A 22,706-nucleotide genomic window follows, 5' to 3' on the forward strand; every position below is an offset into this window, starting at 1 on the left:
GGGTACCAGTGTGTTTCATGTGGGGTTTATTTAACAGTCTCATTAATGATCTGGAAAAGGAAGTGAATAACCATTTAATTAAGTTTGCATTTGATACTAAATTAGAAGTTGCTGCAGACACCTCTGAGGGCAGCAAAATAAATCAAAAGGAGCTAGAAGCTTGCAAGGTATAAGAGGAAAATGAGATCTGGTATGAAGGAAAAAAAGTGAGCTAATCTCTCTGTAGCAAATAATCATGTAGCTATCAGTAGAGGAATTCTGAAGAAAGCAGTGTTGAAAGAGAGGTAGGGATGTTAATGGACTATACATTCCCTCACAGCTCAGATATATGTTTACAGAAGCAACACATCAAGGAGCAGGAAGGTAATAGCCCTTCACTGCAGGGTTGTAGTGAGAAGCCATCTATAATGCTGCACTCTGTTTTGGGCACCCTGTTATCAGAGAGATATAGACAAATTGGAATGAGTTCAGAAAAGAGCCATAAAAATGATCCCATATCCCTGGAGATAATGACTTATGAAGAAAGATCAGAAGAAGTAAATGTGTAAGGCCTTGTCTGAAAGATGACTGAAGAAGGACAGGAAAACAATCTGCAAAAATGTGAGAGCAAAAAAGGGAGGAGGATAATTTATCATAGTAACTATTAGTAATACGATGAAATAATAAGTAACAACTATAAATTCTAAAAGGGCAACTTCTGGTTGAATGTAGGAAGAAATTTCTGACAGTGGAATTTGGGTTAGTTTGCAGAGAAGTTTCCCAGGGGTAAAAGTAAAAGCTGCATTTGAGTAATTTAAAATCAAATTGGACAACTCACTAGAAAATGGACCCTGCTATAGGGAGCAATATTGCATTGCCTAGGGAGTAAGCTGGATGACTTAATATGATATTTCACACTCAAGTCTTTATGACTGTGATATTTTTAATATGCATGGTCAACTGTTTCAGGAAAATACACATTTCCTCTGCTGTCAGGCCTGATAATACAAACACTTGCATGCAAACATAACTTTAAAGAAGGCAAGTAGCTCTGCTGACAGCACTGCATTGCTGACATGCAAAAACACAAGCCTGAGCTCTTCAAGTTTTTCAGGCTGCGTCTTAGATCTTGAATTGTCAATATCAAGATGGTATTTATAGGTAACCACAGTATTTATGGGTAGGTAAAGAAGTCTGCAAAATGGAAGATGTGAGTTGGAAGCTCCAGTGAAGATGTATCATTATTGTTATTTTTATGGTTAATGCTATTATTATTTATGACTGGTAGTGTGGGGTTCAACACTGTTTCTTAATTGTTCACCTTTTTGGTCTCCTGCTTTCACCTCTGGGCTGAGTGTTCATTAGACAGCATAAAACTGCTTTCTATACTGCTTTTTAACACTTAGTATTTTTAATATATCCTAAAATATTTGTGGAATGGGAAACAAGACAAGGTGAAGTGAAAACTTGACTCTCCCCCAGGTGAAAAATATGGCAAAGGCTATAGATTTAAATGGATATGAGAGTAACCCCATATTTTCCCCCCAATTATAGCAATGTAATGTTGAAGTAGCTTCACTATTCATTAGCAGCAGAGACAAGCTCACAGGCATTCAAAGAGTATGCTCCCTAAAACAGCACTGTTCTTACACGTGGGCGTTTTATCTTTATGTTCCTGTTTTCTTCTCTTCCCTCCCTGTCCCACACCCGATGGGCTGTGTGTTGGGCGGGCAGCCTGGTGGTGCCGCAGTCCAATGCCCGCGCCTCGGGACTCTCCAGCAAGGGGACGAGCAGCAGCAGCTCCAGTGAATCCGAGACCAGCTCAGAGTCTGACTCCGAGAGCGAGAGCAGCTCCAGCGAGAGCGACGGCAGCAAGCCCTCACACTACTCCAGCCCAGAGGTAAGGGCTTCTCTCTGGTTTAGGGTGCCACTCCATCACTGCACACACTCACACCTTTTCCCAGCCAAACCAACACAAACAGGCTGTGAGGAGATGCATGAAAAAAAAAAAAAAAATTGAAGAGAAAAGGTCAAGGATCCTCCTCCTGGCATGCTGTGAAATGTAAGTGGTGGTGGATCTTGGGGCAGATTAAAGCATTTGAAACAAAACTGAAGAAAGAAATAACCCTGGTACATTTTCCTCAAATTGGAGATGAGTGGAGCACCTTGCAAGTCTCACAGCTTGCTTGAAGTTTATGCAACTCTGCCTCCATAGCAATGTCTTGCTTAGTGTGTAAGTCTTGATGTGGGCTCCCAGCACTGCAAGGGAACTAAAGGCTTCTCTACACAGGGAAGCTATTATAAAATCAGTTTGAGGGCAGATTTTTAAAAGAAACCAGTTGTTCACTCATGCACTTCCCTTGCCTCACTCTCTAAGTGAATTATTCTCTGCTACTGCTGCCTTTATGTGATTTCTTTCAATTCACCTCCAAAATGGACTAAACTGAATTACTCATGGTGCAAAACACTGAGCCCAAACTAGTCATCTGGAAAGCTAGCACTGAAAATTTCCACATGTAGACAAGCCCTAGCCAAACTACAATTAAGCTGCCAGTGCTGTGACACCTTCTGCTTTCACCTCTGCAGAAAGCTCAACAGACACAACAAAGCTGCTTTTTCTGCTCTGCTTTTCTACCAGGATTGACATTTTTACATGTTTTGGTCAATACACACATTTAGAATTAAACTATGAACTCCACAGCCACATCACACACATTAATGTATGTAAAAATATTCAAAAATCTAGCGGCAAGATTGTAAATACACATGAAATACAGTCTGTCTATTTTCCTACTCACATAAACCATCCAAACCTCCCCCCAAAACTATGTCTTACCTATTCTCTCACCCTGAAAAAAAAATCATGCTGTAAAACCAGCAAACCTTTCCTTATATTTGCCTTGGTTATTTGGAGACATATTTCCTACTGAGCAAAATGCAGTACTCACACAAACATCCTTAATATATTTTTCTCAGATTCTGTCACTCTTGTTCCTTTTTTAACACTTACCTTCTGTCTTTCCTTCACTATACTTTCAGACCCATTTCCAGTTAAATCTCCTCTCACTTTGTCCACTTCCTACATCTCTCTCTTCTTTCCAGTCTCTTGTTGCTCTCCCTGCAGTACCTCATGTCTTGTTTCCCATTCTAAGCTTTCTCATCTGACCTGTTAAGACCTTGTTCTCTGACTACTTAATTCCCTGCTGGAATTAGTGCAAGGTCTCATTCTTGGTCTCTTCTCTCCCTATGGGATCTCAAAAGATGGAAGAAAAGGGGCAAAGAGAATGAAGAAAGGGGAAGGAAATATGAGATGAAAGGAGGAGAAGCACAGGAAGAGAGGAGTGGTTACTGTCTAGGCAGATACCCATGCTGCTTGGGTCCAAGAGCAGAAATTCCTCAGAGAATGCACAAAGCTAATTAACTGAGGCAGGTCTTGGATTTCATGAAGTCCAGCAGAGAACTAAGTCATGGAAACATGGAGGAAGTGGCTCCTCTTCAGCGTTTTATACATATCCTCTCGAGATCTGAGGAACTACTTTTGTACAGAGCCTGAGCTGTCAGTGATCACTGTCATGAAACAGCTGCCCCACTCAAACAGATTGCTTGTCTCTTTGCATTATATTTGTGTGGTTTGCCTTCTAGGACATGCTGTATGAAACATGCCTACACAAAAATGTAAGTGACTCACAAATGTTATGGCTGCAGTGATTTTCATAGGCAATTTTCATCCCTTGATGGGATCTAGGAGATAGCACACACAGATAAGGTATGGGTGCCCCAAGGAAGTAGAATACTTGTGTTTTCCCCAAGGGGAAATGCTTTCCCAGGGCTATCATATGACTGATAGAACCAGTTCAAATGTGCTCAAGTAATATCTCTGACTGGAAGTCCTTTTAGCTTTGAATAAATGTTTTAACTTGCATTTATGCATCCAGTGAAGCCATCTTGTAAAGTATATGCCAGTTTCTTACCCAATAAATGGAAAGAGACAGGTCCTTGGAAGTTCACTAAAGGGAGGCCATGTCCACCTCACTTTAAGTAGTGGACTCAATTCTACATTTAGTCTTAAAATTAATGTAATCTCTTGGCAAAGACAAAAAAAAATGTAAATACATCTTGGTTTTTTATTTAATATTAACCGGTGCTTTCAGGTTCAATGAATTTGAGTAGTCCAGCACAACACTGGGCAGAAACTCCATATTTAAAGGTTGGGAGGAACTGAATGTAGAAATCTGCAAGCCATTATGATGCCTTCATTCTTTTCCCTCCCCTGCCCAATAATGTGAAATATATGCACATACTCAAAGATTTTTATTTCTGGGACAGTGTATCTTCTGCATTTGAGGTTATATAACAATTCAAGTGCTGTTTCATGTCTTCTGTAATTTTTTCCTCATCTCATTTTGAGATTTTCAAGTTGTCCTCAGGTGTCTAAATGCAGTTGCCTGGAGTGAAAAAGCAGCTCATTGTAAAGCATACATATAAAGTAGATTAGATGAATTGCATCCTAAAAGTGTCTGTTTCTTTCCATTGACTATTTAGAGCCAGTAGTGACTAGCTCAGCTGTCTTCACTTTATGTCTGCAGTAAACTAAGAATAATGGCTGAGCTAGAACAGGAGACAACATTCAGACTGGTTTCAGTGATGTGGACAAATTAAGGTGCCTCAGACATTAATGGGAGTAGTTAAAGTTTTGTGGACTGCCAAACCTAAAATTATGAACAAGGAACTGAGACTTCTATCTCCTGTTTCTTTGCTGAAGTAATGAATTCTTTGAATGACTTTAATTAATGTAATAAATGAGGAATCTGGAAAACAATGACGTCTTATCCTTTATCAGGTGGTTGAAAAAAATTTGGGTGTCAAGTATATAGAAAAAGCTACATTTCTAAAGCTAAAAATTTGGTTTGTTTGTTCTTCGTTCCATTGAATTATCCTGCGGGCCTTTACTAAAGCTGTCTTTGGTTAGACAACCACAAATTCCAGCTGTGAGGGAGGATAAGCATGGGGAATGGGCAGGAAGGAAGCAGAGAATCTATCCCATGGGACAAAGGATCACTGGCTTCACCAACAGTAACCAGTCCAGAGGAGAAAGATGCCCCTTTCTGAGCCTCACCAGCCACACATACCAGATGCAATGGCCTTTACAGATTTCGCTGCTCTGACTAGTTCACAACCATTTGTTTCTTCCTCCTTTTTAAGGAGTCACATACTGGAATTTTACCACTAGACCATCTGTAGACACTATCGTTACCTTTTCCAATAGGATTCACGGGTTTTGGCTGTCCTGCAGACTATTATTGACAAAGACTGCAAACTACACTCTCCCTTCCCTCCAGAAAACTCTTTGTGCCATTCCCTTGTGTTAGGCACAGCACACATATCCCTTACAGTATATGTTTGCTGTGCCTAACACATGGGAATGCCCAGTTCTAATTTGTTAAAGCACTAGCAGCAGTGCTAATAGTAGCAATATAATCCAATAATAATAATAATTATCATCATCGTTGCCGTCTGTGCCTTAAACATAACGAGAAAGCACCACATTTGTATGGGCATTGCCCTAAGTGAAATATTTGATAACAGGGCAGCACAAGCAAGTTACCACAAGGGTAAATTAGTATATGGATTTACAATAGACAGAGTAGCTTGTAGGGATGGCGGGCTAAGTCCATGCACATGTTATGGCCTCTCATATCTCTCAGTGAAAGTGGTGTTGTACTTCAAGTTTGCCACATATTAGCCATGCCTTAGGTCCTTCTTTGTAGTAACAAGCATAGAGTGACCTCATTACACTGGCATTGTTTAACAGCCCTTTATCCTAGAAAGTGTTTCTGGATAACATTTTCACAAGTGTCTTTTTGGATGTGTGCCATTCATGCCTCTGGTTGTACTGGGAGCCTTGAAGAGATCTGAGATATATAGACATGCTGCGTGGTAGTCATCCCACCTAAATTTGCACACTTCTCCTGTAGATACCTACATCTGCTACCACCTCAGCCTCCCCTTTACAGTCTGTGGAGAGGAAAAGACGTTTTTAGGGCCCAGCTCATCTGGCCTATTTCATATGTCTATTTCAAGAGGGATTTTTTCACACCCTAGAAGGGTAGTTCACTGACTGGAGAAGGAACTTGTTGACTAGCTGAGATAGAGGTGTCTATATTGTACAGATGAATCCACCCACAATATTTAAGGAAATGTATCACATCCTGTTTCTTCATGAAGCCTGGCACATGTGTATGTCTGTGGTATGTTGATCCCTGAAAGTATCTTAGTTCTGTTAAGTTTCCTGGCTTGAGTTTTCATGCCAAACCTATATTTAATTGCAAGTCAGCTGACCAACCTATATTTAAGTGCAAATCAGCTGATCACAGACTGTTATTCCTCTTACCAGTGCCCATCTGGACAGCACTGGCTTTACCCCAGTTGAAAACAGCACAGTTCTCTAAAAGGCCCTAGGGGCAGCATATTTCCATGACATCAAAACCAATGGGCAGAGAGCATTTTGGTATCAGAATACTCTGCATATATATTCATATGTGTTTCTATCCTTATGTGCTGCTGAAAAACTTCCAATTCAAGCAAACAAACTTTTCTTCTATAGAATGGTGTATGGAGCCGAAATTAGGGGTTTTCTTTTTCTCCCTCAAATAATTACAATTAGGCATGTATAATAGATGGGCAAAATTTTTCAAGTGCATTTTCTCAGTCCATTTTTTTACCAGTCCTGCTATCTATTCTTGGCTGTCATGATTTGTTCTCTTGCAAGGTACCTTCTTTTTTTTTTTTTTTTCAATGTGATCTCAAAGTACAGTAATTTTCAGTTAGAACAATCAATTGCATAAATTACTTCCAAAAATGAACTGGAATCACTTGTGTGCACTAAGAATCTCAAATATTCAGAAATGGCATCAGGGCCCAAAATTAGTGAGAAAAGTTTTAAAATTCCAATTTTTAAAGTTTGGATTCTTTTAATTGACCTGAAGTTTGGATTCTTTTAATTTACCTGATAGGCTGCAGACATTTTACTTTTATCAGATGAATCTTAAAGGATTTTTTTAGCAGACAGATCTTAGGAGGTTTTTTCAGAAGCCACAAGGATTTGCATTTTTATTTAACTAAATCTCAAAAGTGCACCTGAAACTCCAGACAAAACCAGTAAAGCTGGTAACACTGCTGATCCTTTTGAATAAACTTCATAGTTGGTGGATAGGTTGGTAGGACCATAGGTGTTATGCCTAAATAGCAGAGAGGCTACTCTAGGAAAGTCCTGCACTGGCAGGTTATGACGCTGCAGCATGTGATCACTTTTTCCTGATGGTTACTGTGATCCCTTGAAACCCATGAGCCACCGTTTTGAAGAATTACAAGATACATAAAGAGGCAGAATGGGATGTAACACATGAATTGGAAGTTTTTTTGAACTTCCAAGCACCACTCACTCTGACCTATCCTTATGGGCAGAGGTGTATTTTCCCTCACATGCTTCTGATGTGTCTCCTTTTCTGAAATACTTCTGAACAGTGGAAAGACTTCCATGTATAGTGAACCTTTTATTATATATCCAGTAAATTCAGTAGGTGCACAGTGAATGGCACCGAACAAATCTATCTGTATTTTCAACAGCAATAAAAAAAAATGCTGTTCATTTTTAGATAAAGAGTTAAGGGCTGTAAAAATACAGCTTCATCCAAGAGAAATATTGACTATCCATTTTCAAGATTTACAGCTCAGGAAAGAAATTCTTCATGTAAGATATTAGGGAGTATGCTTTAAAAAACAAAAATGTAAGTCAGTCCTGCAAACTTCCCATAGGTCTGGGCTAGCTCAGTAATGAGTAAATTAGACACTTTAGCTAGAAGGAATATTTTTATCATATGAATTCCAATGTCTAATTTTTCTGCTTATTTTAGGAGCCTTTGCTCCATGTAGAGTGCATACAATCCTCAGTGGGTGATTCTGAAGGCGCCTTTGGCTGTACAAGAAACTTGTGTTGCCCTCAGGCACCTACTTTAAATAAGAAATAAGATACTCTTTTAAGTTAGAGACTGTGGATATTCTCTCTTGAGCAAACTTTCTTCCAGAGCACTGATGGTTTTCATGTTCGACTCATGACACAGTTTTTGATTATTCACATGCAATAGACCAGTGAACCAAATATTGGTTCCATCTGAGGAAATTAGGAAATTTTTCGCTTTGGCTTTTGTGGGGTTAGTTATGGCTAGCCATCTACTCCATCATCTATTTCTTTCTGGGTTCTTTGCCTTTCCTCTTCATTTTATCACATTCAAATTACTGATTGCAAGAAGCACTAGAAAACAGTCACACATTGTTCTGAAATAACATTGTCTCAGCTGTGGTTACATATGAAATCATGATTATCCCACTTCTTCCCTGTCCTAACACCATTATGTTTTAGATGTGCTCTTATAACTTGATAGTGTTGTGACAGACATTAAAAGAAAAACTAACAGCCGCACAATACTCACAAAATGAACCCTTGACAGCACCACCACACAACAAATGTGTGTGGATTATAATGTCAATACCAGGCAGTTTACATGAAGTGCCTGGTTAGCCCTCCAGCTCCCCACCACGTGCCGCTTTTTATGCTTTTTAAATGCTTTCTGTATTTACTGCAGTGGCACAGGACACAAAATGCACACCCCTACCTTTCCTGATAGCTATTCTCCCCTAGCCTCAGCTGTACCCTGCCTTATTTTCCTCCCTTCCTGTCACCATTGCATTTTTTTCTATTTGGAAACTTGGAAGCGTTTCCCAATAGAGCCAATGGCAGTACTGCTGTTGTGAACCACCCTTAGAAATTATGCATGATAGAAGCCCTTCTCCTTTCCATCTCCAAATCCCATTCTGAAACCAAAAACATCCCCGAATGCAAGGCATGAGCCTTGTCCTGCAACGCAGGGCCAGTGCCAAGGGGTTGCCATAGGTTGGGGCGGCTCCTGGACCGAAGGAAAATCTCTGCGGTGCCCGGAGGGATGCGACGTTTCGCTGTCCCGGAGGGATGCCGGGCTGGGGGCAGCAGGGCCTCGGCACTAAGCTCTTTGCCGTCTGTTTCCCTTTCAGCCTGAGCCGCCCTCGTCCAACAAGTGGCAGCTGGACAAGTGGCTGAACAAAGTCACCCCTCACAAAGCACCCATCCTAGCCCACCCCGATGGTCCGGCGCTGGAAGCCCATCCCTACTACGGCCGCGTGAAGGTAGAGCGGCAGGAAGGGCAGAAGACCCCGGCTGAGGGCCCGGCCGAGCACCGCAGCGAGGAGAGCCGCACCGCCGCCGCCGCCGCCGCCGCCGCCGGGGACGGGCCGCGGCCCAGGACCGCCAACAAAGCGCCAGGCAGCAAGGGCAGCCGGCAGAAGTCGCCCCTCGCTGCCGACGGCGGGCCGCCGAGGCGGGCAGCAGGGAAGAAGGCACCGCGGCGAGCCGAGAGGAGCTCCGCCGGAGACGGGCCGCCCTGCCCCGGCGCAGAGGAGCCGCCCCGGAGCCACGGCTTCCCTGAGAGCGCCGCTGGCGAGGCGCCCAGGGCCCGGCCCGGCGGCGGCGGCTGCAGAGCGGGGCACCGCCGGGAGCCCCGCTCAGCTGCAGCTGGTGAGAAGCGTCGGGCCCGAGGGCCGAGCAAAACGGCGCCCAAATCCAAGGAGTTCATCGAGACCGAGTCTTCATCCTCATCATCCTCCTCCGACTCAGGCTCTGAGTCGGAGCGGGAGGAGCGCCCGCTGCCCAAGGCGCCAGCGGCAGCCGGGCCTGAGCCGCGGGGTGCCAGGGACGCGGGGACCGGCCCCGCCAGCAAACCCCACGGCGGCTGCAGTGCCTTTGGCTCTATTAATGCCAGGACTAGTAGTGAAATAGCAAAGGAGCTGGAGGAACAGTTTTACACCCTGGTTCCTTTCGGTAGGAATGAGCTCCTGTCTCCTCTGAAAGACAGTGATGAGGTAAAGTCGCTGTGGGTCAACATTGACTTGGCTCTTTTGTCCAGGATTCCAGAGCGTTTGCCCGAAGAACCGCTGGCCATGAGCGCCGGAGCAAACCAGGCGGCCAGCTTCCCGCAGGGTAGTAGTGCTGAACCCCCCGCAGAGAAGGGTTTACCGAAATCTAGAAGGAAACGCAAGGTGAGCTGCTGGGGAACCGATCAGAGGGGTAAGGGAGCCTCCAGCAAGTGGGAGGCTAACACCGCTTGCGCCCACGTCCAGTGTTCGATGGCAGCATCTTCTACAGGCTGGCCTTTCAGAGCTGGGATTTGTCCCTGCTTTCCACGCAGGGACTGGCCAAACCCCAGAGGAAATGCCAGCCCTGAAGGTGATGAAATTCCTGGCCTCGAGGGATCACAGCTCCTTGGAGACCGCGTTGACTGCTCTGTGTGTGCCTTTGCGTGCCTTAGCGAAGGCACTGCCTTTATAGTAGCATAATTTTCTCTCCTGAGGCTTCTCTCAAAACCCGAGCCTTTGGAAATGATGCTCAGGTCAGCGAAGGGACAACTGTCTGCTGCCTTGTAGTCGACACCGTATCACTGCGTGTATGGTAAAAGAAGAGGCAGCATCTTTTTTCCCTTCTGTCTGTCAGCAAGAGGCAAGCCCCTCAGTCCCAGCAGGGAGCCCTGGCTTTGTGAGGGATGCATTCACAGACTGGTTCTGGATCCTGGATCCTGGCTCCCTCACACCCTGGTGGCCCCATTTGCCCTTGGGGCTATAGGTGTAGGAGTAGGACCACAGTCCATTAGCTGCCTCAGCAGCACTGTCACCGTGCTTGGGTGGGCACAGCCCTCTGCTCACATCCACCCTTCTGCCCTGCTTCTCCCACTCACTTCTGGTGCCAAGGGGAAAGCCCCCTCCACTACACGGCCAAAGCTGTCCACCAAGCTGTTGGTACCATCTGATCCAAAAGTCATTCTGTGCTGGAATCACCATCTGCTCAATTTCTGAACAGTTTTGCTGTGCAACCAATCATTGCCCTCTAAGCTACTGTATGTGTGCAGAGAGATCTACATATTTTTTTAGTACCATTTATCTAAAGCAGTCTTCCATAGTTTTATCTTTCGTCTTTTTTTTTTTTTTTTTTTTGTCCTTCTTATATTAGTATCTGAAGGGTGGCAACCCTGATTCAAGTGGGAAAGTGGTGGAAACCAAGTTTTATATTGTATCCCTTTCTTTACATGCTGCCTTTTTAGATTTTATTTTTTAAGACATGGACCAATTGTCTCTGATCCATGTTAGCTGTATACTCAAACTAAGTGTCATCATTTGTAACAAAATGACAGAAAATACCAATCCCTGACTTGCTGAAATATTTTTGGACCTGTAGTAAATCCAAACCACAAGAAATTATTACTTTTTTCTTCACTCAGTGTGAGAATGAGGAAGAGTGCAGAGACATCAAGAAGACCCACTTAGAGCGAGAGAGTTCTTCACGATTAGCTGCCTCTGCCCAAAGCATCACAACAGCAAATCACTGCAATATGAATGAAAATAGGTAAGCTTTTTCCTTTTAGTTACCACTGAATCATACAACTAGTTGCTGTTTACTGTCAGGTGTTATTTTTTTCCTTTAGTAGGACTTATTTTTTAATTATTGCATTTTATGTTGAAAAATTAACCACTGAGGTCTCTGTTCTTCTGGTTTAATGATGAAATTAGTAGCTCCTGACACATTCATGTACTTGCATTTTCGTCCTGTTGCACAAAGAAGTTGTGAGCTCAAGTGTGAAGCTCATGGAAGAAGTAATTTTAGCTAGAGCTAGTGTGATTGTCCAAGACGTATTCCCTAACACTGTGTTGTAGACAGCAATTCACATATACAACCATCTTATAGCCCTTTCTTTACTTCTTAGACTTTCTTTACTTACAAGTTTCAAGCTTTAAGTTTGGCTGTATAAAAAGAATTATGTATCAGCTCTGTGGAAAAGATAGAAAAAATATTCATAACAATGCCTGCAATACTCAGCTCCAGAATATATTTGAGAATCAGTATTTTTGAGATTACAAGCATTCCATTCTGTGTAATTAGTAAGTATTCCAGGACAAGGAATTTAAGACTTTTTAAAAATCGAGATTTTCTAAGGATATAGGGCATGAAACAAAAAATGAATATTTAGCATTTGCTAGCATGGTTTATGCACACAGAGCCCTATCAATGTCAGAGCAATCACACTTGAGTTTCTCTGGGGGCTTCCAGCAGTCACACTTAGACATGCATGGTTTCAGAGTTCAGCTGCATGCTGCTTGGTACATGCTGGTTATCAGTATTTTTTAAAAATTATTTTTCTGGTAGTATCAGGGTACTTCTTGGGTTGAAACTGCTACAAAATAAGAAAGAAAATATTTGTGTTTATTGTAGTAGACTTTTCTGTTGTGCACATCTTTGATGAGATTGAGCAGTTCTTGTCATTAATACTGGAAAAAAATCTCAAAGAAAACTGATATATATATATATAGTGTTTATTCAAAAATATGCATTCAGTTTCTTTGTCTTGACATGTCACATACGTTTCATGAAGTGAAAACAAGGCCCAGAACAGTTCCTTTCTTGTAGGTGGCTGCATGCAAACATGCTGTTCCTGTTACCCCAGTCATATGTTTTATGTTGCATTAATTTTCAGAGACTAGCATGGCTGTCATAGCTTGCTGTGTCACAGGGTTAATTCTGTGCTTCCTGGAACCAAGACAACAATTTGTGTTTTCCTTGACATTGTATTCAGTACTTCCAGTAGCAACTGTGTATTAGAGGAACAAAGAGTTTCTGAAATGTGCAGTTGCCTCCTAGTTCCTACATTCCCTCCTGGTGCGCTCTGCCTCCAAGATGTTTCTGTGGTTTGTGCCACAGTGTAGGACATGATATCAAGTGCTGATATTCCCACAGCTGAGGAAAGGCTACCAAGGCTGTAGCTAAACCAGCAGTGCACATATCAGGACCTCCTGGTTGTCTTGACACCAGCATCTGCTCATGCTGGCACATCCCCTCTCCAGTTACACCATGCCTCTGAGGTTCTCCTGTAAATATACTCAAGAAACTTGTTTGAAACCAAAACTCTTTCTTCTTTCCTCTTCCTCTTCCTCTTCCTCTTCCTCTTCCTCTTCCTCTTCCTCTTCCTCTTCCTCTTCCTTTTCCTTTTCCTTCTTCTTTACCTTTTCCTTTTTCTTCTTTTTCTTCTTCTTCTTTTTCTTATTTTTCTTCTTTTTTTTCTTCTTCTTCATCTTCTTTTTCTTCTTTTGCTTTTCCTTTCTCTTTTCCTTTTCTTCTTTCTTTTTCTCCTTCTGTCTCTTTTACTTACCCTTTTTCTATTTCTATTTTATCTTTCTTTTTCTCTGTTTTTTTTCCTTCTTTTTTTTTTTTTTTTTTTGACAGAGTGGTATTATTTATCTCCCAGTAAAGCCACCCAGACAGTTTTGGTAGCACAGCTGAGGGCTGGTAGCAATGAGAGGAGCAAGACCACCTTCAGCCATAAGCATTTTCTATTGTGGAATTACAGTCTGAGAGGCAGACTAAGACCCTGTTTGATAAGAAAGGCTGCAGGCTCAGAGATACCCCAAATCTCTTGCACCTATATCAGATCCACAGTCTGCCCATTCCCAGCAGATCACAGCTCTGACAGTCCTCTGCTGCGAGTTGTCCTGCATGGCCTCTCAGTATAAGATTTGCTGCTGTACTTTGCCTGCTCACACTGTGTTTAGGTGGGCCCTACTCAGTGACCAAAGGCCATGTGTGCAGCACAAGTAGAAATTTCAGCTACCCCTCACAAGTTCAGGGCTAAGTTTTTGAGGGTTGGGTATACTTCCAAAAAGCCGTGGCTTCCCTTTCAGCCCACAGGGTATAAACATGGAGGCCAATGCATGAGTTTATGTTTGAAAAGAGGAGAAGAAATTACAGGATCAGCCTGCACATTCAACATAGTGCTAAAGATGTTGTTTTTCTTAGGAGGAGAAGAAGGGCACAGTTGTCTATCTTTCACACTCTGAGTCTTGCTTTCGTAAACACCAATTGGTCATTAAAGCAAAGCAGTTGTCATGGTGTTTTAAAGGTACTATGCCATGTGAAACAGTAAAGGTTCTGAATTACAATTCATGGCTTCTTCTTTTACAGCTACTTTTTAAAGACTTGCCAGATAAATGGACAAATATATGATAAGAGCACATTTAATTAGCTCTGTTCCCTAAAATTATGTGCAGAAATGAAGTATAGTTTTTACTGTATTCTTTTTTGTGATTCCATTAAGTGTATATTGTCTGATACAGTAACTATAAAGAAATGAGAATTGTCCATAAAAAGTAATAGGCTGAATAAAGGGAAATGTGACAGGGAAAGGTTTAGTGTTAAAATTGTCTTTCTGACCTTAATCACAGTTTCAGTCTTAATGCCAACTATCTTCTTAAAAAAACTTGAATTTTTTGTGTGTTGTTTTAAGTTTTTCAGCTAAACATTTTCTTCAAATTAGTGCATCTGAAGTTTATTTCTAGGCATATTTATATGGTTTCTGACTTCTCATCCAAAACTTCTCCCAAATAAATGAAAGCTGAAAATACTGTTACAGCTTTCTGCTTTAGAAGATAGAGCAGCTCCCATTTCTCTGTGTCTACTGTTTGCATATGTTTCCTTTTGTCTGCATTATCAGCCTATCTTTCTTTGTCTTCAAAATCTGTATTAAATTAGTATAAACACTGCTACCAAAGGCTAGGCACTGAGCACAAAGACAAACCAGTCATCTTTAAACACATTTCCTGTTTTAGTTCACATATGGTTTTATTGCCATGGCTTATAAATTGTCACCTGTAATGGTGAAATAGGGCTCCATAACCTGAACTTACACTTCAGAGCCTAATCTTCATCTCCAGCTATCCCTTAAGAAATGGTGGGCAAGTAGCCATTTATCTCTGTATTTTTTTCCAAGTACTCTGATACAGACTTTATATTAACTCCAGAATGACAATTTGCCTTGAAGGGAAAGAGAAGAAACATGATACAAATTTGTAAATGAACTCTTGGTCCCAATACTGTTAGCTCGTTTCCAGATACCAATAGACTTAATCCTGCCAGCAGGTTTTAAATTCAAAGTTTTGGTAATATATAAAACATTTACCTTTCTCAAAGCCAGCTTTGTGACACTCCATTACTGTAATTTCCATTTCCAGCTTGGCAATACCAATAAATAAAAATGAGAAAATGCTTCGGTCACCCGTCTCTCCCCTCTCTGATGCATCAAAACACAAATATTCCAACGATGATTTAACTTCCTCCAGCAGACCTAATGGCAGCAGTCTATTACCTTCAATCTCCTCCAGCAAAAAACATAAGGGTGAAATCCAGTCACAGCCACATCCCGGGGACTTCAATGTAAGTGTATGCTGTTGTTCACAATATAAAGCTTAGCAGTGTATTTTCCACTTTGTATTGCAGTCTGTGATAGTTTTGCAGAATGTTATGCAAAAAAAAATAAAAAAGTTGTAATAATGAATGTTATTTTCTAAGTTCAGCTTTTCTGGTTTTGAGTTTAGCAAGGCATAGAAGAAAGGAAAGAGGGCAGGCTGTAAAACAAGCAAATAGCAAAGGCTACATAAGCAAAAGGTAAAAGCTAATGGTCCAAAACGAATGGCTTTAGGCCTCCAGAGCATTGCTTGGGCATGATGCAAGCCCCCTACATTCATGGTGCATAAAGCCCCTTCTGTATAAGGGCTCACTCAGCCACTGCCTAACCATGGGTGTGCCTGCAGAAAAATTCTTCTATCTGTCTTAGAACAAACTTCTTCAGATTCTGCTTATACCAGTGACTTCTTAGCACCAGCCTCACAACTGAGTTCCATCAGACTTGTGTTCATATCCCTATCAGAGACTCTTGCTCACACTAAGTGTGCCCAGAGCACTCAAGGCTGTACTACATCTCTGCATTGTGGCCTCTGCCTTTGGAGCACAGAGAGAGAGGAGTAGATGCTTCTGCCATTTCTGCATGAGGTCTGTGATTAGAATGCTGGAGTGAAGAGCCTGATAGCTCTTTTAATTGAGGAATTTCCATCTCTCTCTCATCTCATCTTTCAAAATCATACCCTACCCTCCAGCCTACAGACACTGAGAGTAGATGATCAAGGGCAGACTACTGTCACCTCCTCCCCATGACACTGTTCTTCTTTGTGAGAAATTCCTGGAAGAAGCAATTTGGATACCATCACCTTGATGCCCACTGCTGTAGCATCTAGAGAAGCTGTTAAGGCACTCTGCTGCCCATGCTCCTCTCCTTGCTACAAGAGCTATTAATGTTTTTTATTCTGTATCTCTTTGCTGTATTTGTTATTTGATGAACAAGAGGCTTCAAAACCCTAAACCCTAGTGCTTAAGCAACTAGGAAACAAGCTACCTGAATTGTAGCAGTGGCCTCTTCCAGCAATTTTGTCTGTGGGGATAAGTGACCCCCTTGTATCTGTTAAGCATGTATGTTTATAGTTCCTTTTTTTTTTTTTTTTTTTTTTTTGAGAACAGAGGAGGAAGTAGTAACTATAATCTTAATTTTGGACACGTTTTCAAAACCAACTTACCATAAATTGTGTTTTCCAAGAATATCTCACAGATGCTTTTGGTAAATTGATAAAAACCAATTATATAAAATATTCTAGTAAAAAGTTCCTTAACATGTTATAGTTATTCATTTATTTTTCATTAATTAGATGTAAAGTTTTAAACATTTTAACTTCCCAAACATAAATTTAGAAGTTTATAGCCCATCCAGAATTATAATTATGATTCTTCACTGGGTATCTTGAAAATAATTTAAATTTCTTCATGGGCAAATGTGCTGGAAATCAAAAGTAAAAGGTGATTGCTTTATGATCCACACCCTTAGCAAATGCATTTCACTAAGATTTTCTGCATAGCCTAGCAATGCACCATTTGGTCAACATTTAACAACCTTTGCAATAAAATTCTTATGTATTGGGTATTCATCTGAAAACTTTAGCCTGATGAGCTGATCTGGATGTGCCATAGAGAAGATGAGAGCTCATGAACTATAAATGTTAAACTTACCTTTGTTTTATCCCATCTTCCCATCTGGTATCCAATTGGCAGGCCCAGGTGGTCCTTCAAATATCTGTGAGAAGCTGCAAGCAAAGCTTGCCCACAGTGGGCATTTATCCATTTGAGCTTTTCCCCCCATGTCCCTGGTGCCTTTCTGCCTGTCACCTGACATTGGAACAGCATTTTTTGGCAGTGGTTATCAATTAAAAACCACCTAGGGCTCTGTTTTCCTCCATACCAGTGCACAGTGGCCCCCACAGTAGTGGGATGAAGGTGCTCAGGAGGCCACATGAAGAACAGGGCTGCAGCTGAGGGAGTGCCTGAGACCCTGCCAAAAGACATGTGCTCCCACTGCAGCACAGAGAAGTGATCTTTCAAGCTGATCAGGGGAGCTCTGGAGCACAAAGAAACCTGGACTACAAATTCATACAGCACAGGCACATCACCAATGTAGTGTGAAACAAGTCAAACATGAGCCGTGCTCTCCTAAGCAAAGTACAATGCTTGGTTGGAAGCTGAAGGCCAGAGGTATAACTTAATCTTCTAAGTGACAACACATCTATTCTTTTAATAATTTTGCTTACTGTGTTTCAGAGTATTTTGGTAGTTACTAATATTTTAGCTCAGTTTCTGCTGTATATAATATTGAAACTCAAACCTTTTACCCTTTTTAGTGCTCTGAGAAATGTCTGTGAATTTGTGGCCATCTGTGTCAGGACACTTACACATACTCCCTGCTGAAATAGCAGGAAAATTAACTTCCAATTTACAACACAATGCAAAGACTCTCTGGTTTTTGTTACTTGGTTTTTTTAAAGTTATTAGCCAATTTCTAAATGTCTTATCTACTGTTTGTTGTCTAGAAAGCAATTCACATCAATTCTGAAAATGTTCTTCTCTGCAATAAGCCACAGTTCCAAACAGAGCCTTGGTCACCTCTATCCACCACACCCAGGGACTGCAGAAGAACAAAGCTTATCTTTGATGATATGTGAGTACATATAACTTTAAAATAAAGAAAACAATGGCATTTAAAGAGAGAAAAATACAATTTGTCCAACAGGAACTGAGACATTGCCTGCAGTATTACAGTAATACTTACTGTGTATTGGGAAATGAATGAGAAATACTATATAAATTATACTTAATTTTTCATCATAAATTTTCTAACCATAGAATAGTAGAATGTAGAGAATCATGGAGTCATAGAATGGCTTGAGTTTAAAGGTACCTTAGAGATCACTGAGTGCCAATTCCACTCCATGGGAAGGGCTGCCACCCACTAGACCAGGTTGCTCAAAGCCCACTCAACCTGTCCTGGAACACTTACAGGTATGGGTAACTCCACAACTTCTTTGGGAAATCTGTTCCCATACTTCACCTCACAGTGAAAAATTTCTTCCTAAAAGCTAGTCTAAACCTCCCATCTTTCAATTTTGAGTCACTTGTCCTGTCACTGTGAGTCCTGTCACTTGTCAAAAGTCCCTGAGCATCAGGGAGCAGTGAGGAGTGGCTGTTCCCTAAAGGACAGGGAGCCAAGAGCCAGGATGCAGAATACAGCTGGCAGGGGTCCAGTCCCACAACACCCAAGCAAAGTGAGCAGGGCAAGCCTGGGGCTGGAGTCATCCCTGCCTCCCTGAGCCTTGACAGCTGTTGCTGTCGTGGCTACTTTTGCTCAGGTGTCACAAATGCAGGGGAATAGGAAGCAGCAGTGGTTAGTCTGAGTATCTGGAGGGATATCTGGGCCTCCCCACTTCCACTTCATTCTTCACACATCCCTCGCTCTCCTTCTCCTGAAATAATTTAAGCTTGTAACTGTCTTTATTTTTGGTAAATTAAAAAAAGCTGGTTTGTCCCCAAGGTCATTTAGGACATAGTAGTATTTAGTGAATATAATGGTGAAACTGAAGGTTGAAATCCTAGTATCTAGAAAACCCAGATTATTTTTGACTGGTAATGTTATGGCCTGCAAATACTGATATTTGTTTCTGGGTAGTGTAGAAGAAGTTCTGTTCAAGGTATGCCTCAAACTGCCTGAAGCTCTGAGCTGTGTGACCTTGACATATTTTTCATATTTCCAGACTTTCAACCATGACAGCTCAAACTCCTTTATACCAAAGGAAATCCTGGGATAACAAACAACCTGGTTTCCTTAGGAACTGCTTTCTACCAAAATTATGATTTTTTTTTTAATTATTATTACTGCTGTTGTTATGCTTGTTCACACTATCTTGTCTAAATGTTAACTAGAGAGACAGTAGCCTCTCGTAAAAAGAAACCATGTTTTTCCTACTGTAAGCTATAAATAATTCCTGTGGACTTCAAAAGGATGTAACTGGTTTGTATGTCAAGAAAAGAGGACTAGTGAGATTAATTTTTGTGCATATTCACAGCAATCATAAGCAGATGTAAGCTGAATAAATGTAATCAGTTTTTCCGCCTCTTTTGGAGAAAACTCCCTGTGTATACATCCTTATTCACCCTCTTTCTCCACCTCCCTCCATGTTTTTAACTCTCCTGGTACACTTATTCTACAATCTCCATTGAGGAAACATGAAACTGTTTATAAGTACTACCTAACTCTTCGTATCTCTTAAAATACTCTGTCATCTATCATTTACTTACAACTGCTCAATTTTGTCTGCAGTTTAAACATGTACGTACAAGGCAGAAATGTGTCAGAGTGTCTGATAAAAGTCAACATTGTAGGATGTGCTCATCTCTGGATTAGAAAAAACATAGAAACAGTTACAACAAAACTATTGTGTCTTCATCTGATTTTCCCTCAAGCTGCTGACAAAAAAAAAAGGAGGGGGAGGACTGGTTTGTTTTGTTTTTCCCCTAGGATATAGTCATAGGAGATCTGCTTTGGTCACCATCTCTATCATCTGAGGCTTTTATCACCAACTTTCTCCATTAGTGTTACGAGTGATTCCTCTGGCAAGCATCTCCAATAAAACTGTTTCATCTTCTCAGAGAGATACAATTAAACTGTTCATGTGTAGTGCCTTCCATGTAGAATGTCCCTAAGCAACTTGTAGACCACTAAAACTATGTCTAAAAAGGCAAAAAAAGATAAAACGCAGAAGCAAATATGTTCTAATTTGGCCTTAAAAGCCAGAAACAGTTAAATGCCAGTTGTGCTAGCTAGAGGAAGGAGCTTGTCAAGTACTACAGCTGTCATCCACAACTTGTAGCTGGGATGCACCACCAGAATACCAGCTACACTGGATATTCATTTTGAAATTCCTGTTCAGAGGAGTCACTGAAATGTAGCAGATTAGACTAGCTGCAAATGTTAAATGTCAACAAATTTGACTCACATGTTAGAAGAATCAAATTAAATATGGCAGCCAGTGCCTTTTAAATTTGTATAGCACCACAGCAGAGGATTTGAAGGAATGCAATACAGTAGGTCTAAATTATGTAGTAATCCTAATGGCAGCATTTGTCCTAAATGATGCCTATGAAGTATTTCATCTCATAATCCATGAAGTTCTGAATTACTGTAATCCAGCCATGGCTTTAAAGTCTTAATTTTAATCAGACTCTAAAGTTTTAAAGAGACTAAATCCCTTATATTTGATTTAAAACAACAACTAATTTTTTTGACCAGTCAGTGTCTCTTTACTGTATTCTCAATTTATTTTCTCCAGGTCATTGACAACAGCTGTCTCTAGCAATAAATTGGAACACAAGTAGGTCAGTAAAAAGTATATCTTGCTTGGCAGAGTGCTGTATACACATATACTGCAGTATAACAGTAAATACAGCTAACAGTCTTCAAAAGACAGGCAAAAGTCTCCTTCCCCTGGTTTGCCATTGTTTGCTGACGAATCTGAATATATTTAGAGGTACCCAGCATGCCACATGTGTCAATGACATCAATGCTGTGTCCAGTAGTAATTACTTACTAATTACTTACTAATTACTAAATTAGTAATTACTTACTAATTACTTACTAATTTTTAGTAAGATTTCCTGGATTTTTGGTGACTTCTGACTCCATGAAGAGAACATTTTCAAGGCTACATAATAATGCTTCAAGCCATACTGAGTCCTGTAATTTCACTGAATAACAGAATTCCCAATAACTGCATTTAGGATCAAAGTCTGTTGTCCTTGAAGTGCTAGGCATAGACATCCTGTGGGTGCCCAAGGACACCCTCAAAATACTCTTGTGTGGTATAAAAATATAGCAGTGTACCCAGCTTCACATCTTTCCTTATAACTAAATCGGAATATGCTCCTTGGGATTTTTTACTTGAATTTTGACTTATAATTTCAAACTTGGGGTGTGCTTTTTCTTCACTTACATTTTTTTTTTTTTCTTGCCTTATAGGAGCAAGATAATACATTTGCTACAGAATTTTTTTATAATTTCATATTTAGTTGAATGTCTCTTCCATCTTTATGGGTTTAGGTGCTACAGACACCCGTCAGCTATACATTGTCCAAGGGACATATTCTGCAGTGAGATAGAATTCCTGTGTTTGTTTGCCAAACAATAAACCATATACCCAGAAAATATTCACCTGTAAAGGTGTTACACATAGAGCTTATGAAAATAACTTCCTGGCACATCTCTTTGTTTTGACTTGAACTACAAGTGTCTCATTTTCAGTCTTCTCTTCCTTGTTATTCCTCCTAAAGTGGAAAGGAAAAAGTGCTCTTAGGTTGTGACTCATACATCTGGAAGTGATCTTACTTGAATTGTTCAAAGTGCCTTAAGGATTCCTGGAGTATTTAGAGGTACTTCTGTACTATTTAACACATCCTGAGGAGCACAGTTCAGGAATAGAGAGTGGCTCCTCTTTTTTCTCATCAGCAATCTCAAAAATAACTAGTCAGACCAACACCTATGACACTACATTCCTCACAAATTCATGTGCTTACTGTGGACTGCTCTGAGTTTCTTGGCTTTAGGGGATTTCAGGACTTCGTCTGACCCTCCCAGTCTTCCTCTTCTTCCCTTCTTACTCATGGCACTGAATTTCTCACATGTATGCTGACCATGAGAAAATAACATTAGACATGCCAGACACTGCCTGCCATGATTAGATAATTTTGCTGCCTGCTCTCTGCAAGACCATGGGTCACCTTTAAAGGGACACTTTATGAGGGCTTGTAGGAAACAGATGCTTCATCAGCTCTAGCAGGAGGTTTTCACAGGGTATAGAATTTTTAGACACTACTGCCTGTCATCAAATGAAAGCCAGAGCTGTGGACCTCTTTTGAACTTAGCTACATCCATGTCCCTCCCCTGCTCCTATAGGCAAGTAGTTCAGCAGGCTTATGTTTATATGATTAAACTGTCTTCACTCCCCGAAACAAAGCACATTCACTGTCTCCTGAGAATAGTCCCTAGCCTGTGCTGTCCCCAGGCTGTGCCCAGGCATTGTCTGAGCTCAAAACTATGCCAGAGAGAATAGTAGCAATTATACTGCATGGATGATCAAATGATAAAGCTGGTGTCCTTGCCCTCCTTATTTCACTTGCACAGGCATAGCCAATGGTTCTATTGATGGACTCAGGTCTGAAATAGTCTCTGAATATTTTGCTACTTATGAAAGAGAATTTGTTTGTATCAATTAATTTTAATGTAGCTCTTTCTTACTCTACAGATTGACTAGAAAATATCTTCAGTCCACTGTAAATCATAACAGTAATAAAGACAAAGGTCTTCTAATTAGATTAAGCAAACACTCCTTCAGGT

At 41.0% G+C, this 22,706-nt stretch overlaps 1 protein-coding gene across 3 annotated transcripts in view; it reads left to right on the top strand.

Moving 5' to 3' along the window:
* AFF3 (ALF transcription elongation factor 3) overlaps positions 1-22,706 on the top strand; it is a 323,171-nt gene that overhangs the window by 268,416 nt on the left and 32,049 nt on the right. For all 3 annotated transcript variants that reach the window (XM_064408084.1, XM_064408085.1, XM_064408086.1), the window contains 5 exons: positions 1,714-1,879; positions 9,067-10,107; positions 11,340-11,464; positions 15,118-15,319; positions 17,854-17,981. In XM_064408084.1, coding sequence (XP_064264154.1) covers positions 1,714-1,879; positions 9,067-10,107; positions 11,340-11,464; positions 15,118-15,319; positions 17,854-17,981 — 1,662 coding nt within the window. The remainder of the gene's footprint in view (positions 1-1,713; positions 1,880-9,066; positions 10,108-11,339; positions 11,465-15,117; positions 15,320-17,853; positions 17,982-22,706) is intronic.

The sequence above is a fragment of the Passer domesticus genome, chromosome 2 (genome assembly GCF_036417665.1).
Source record: "Passer domesticus isolate bPasDom1 chromosome 2, bPasDom1.hap1, whole genome shotgun sequence".
NCBI classification, from domain to species: domain Eukaryota; kingdom Metazoa; phylum Chordata; class Aves; order Passeriformes; family Passeridae; genus Passer; species Passer domesticus.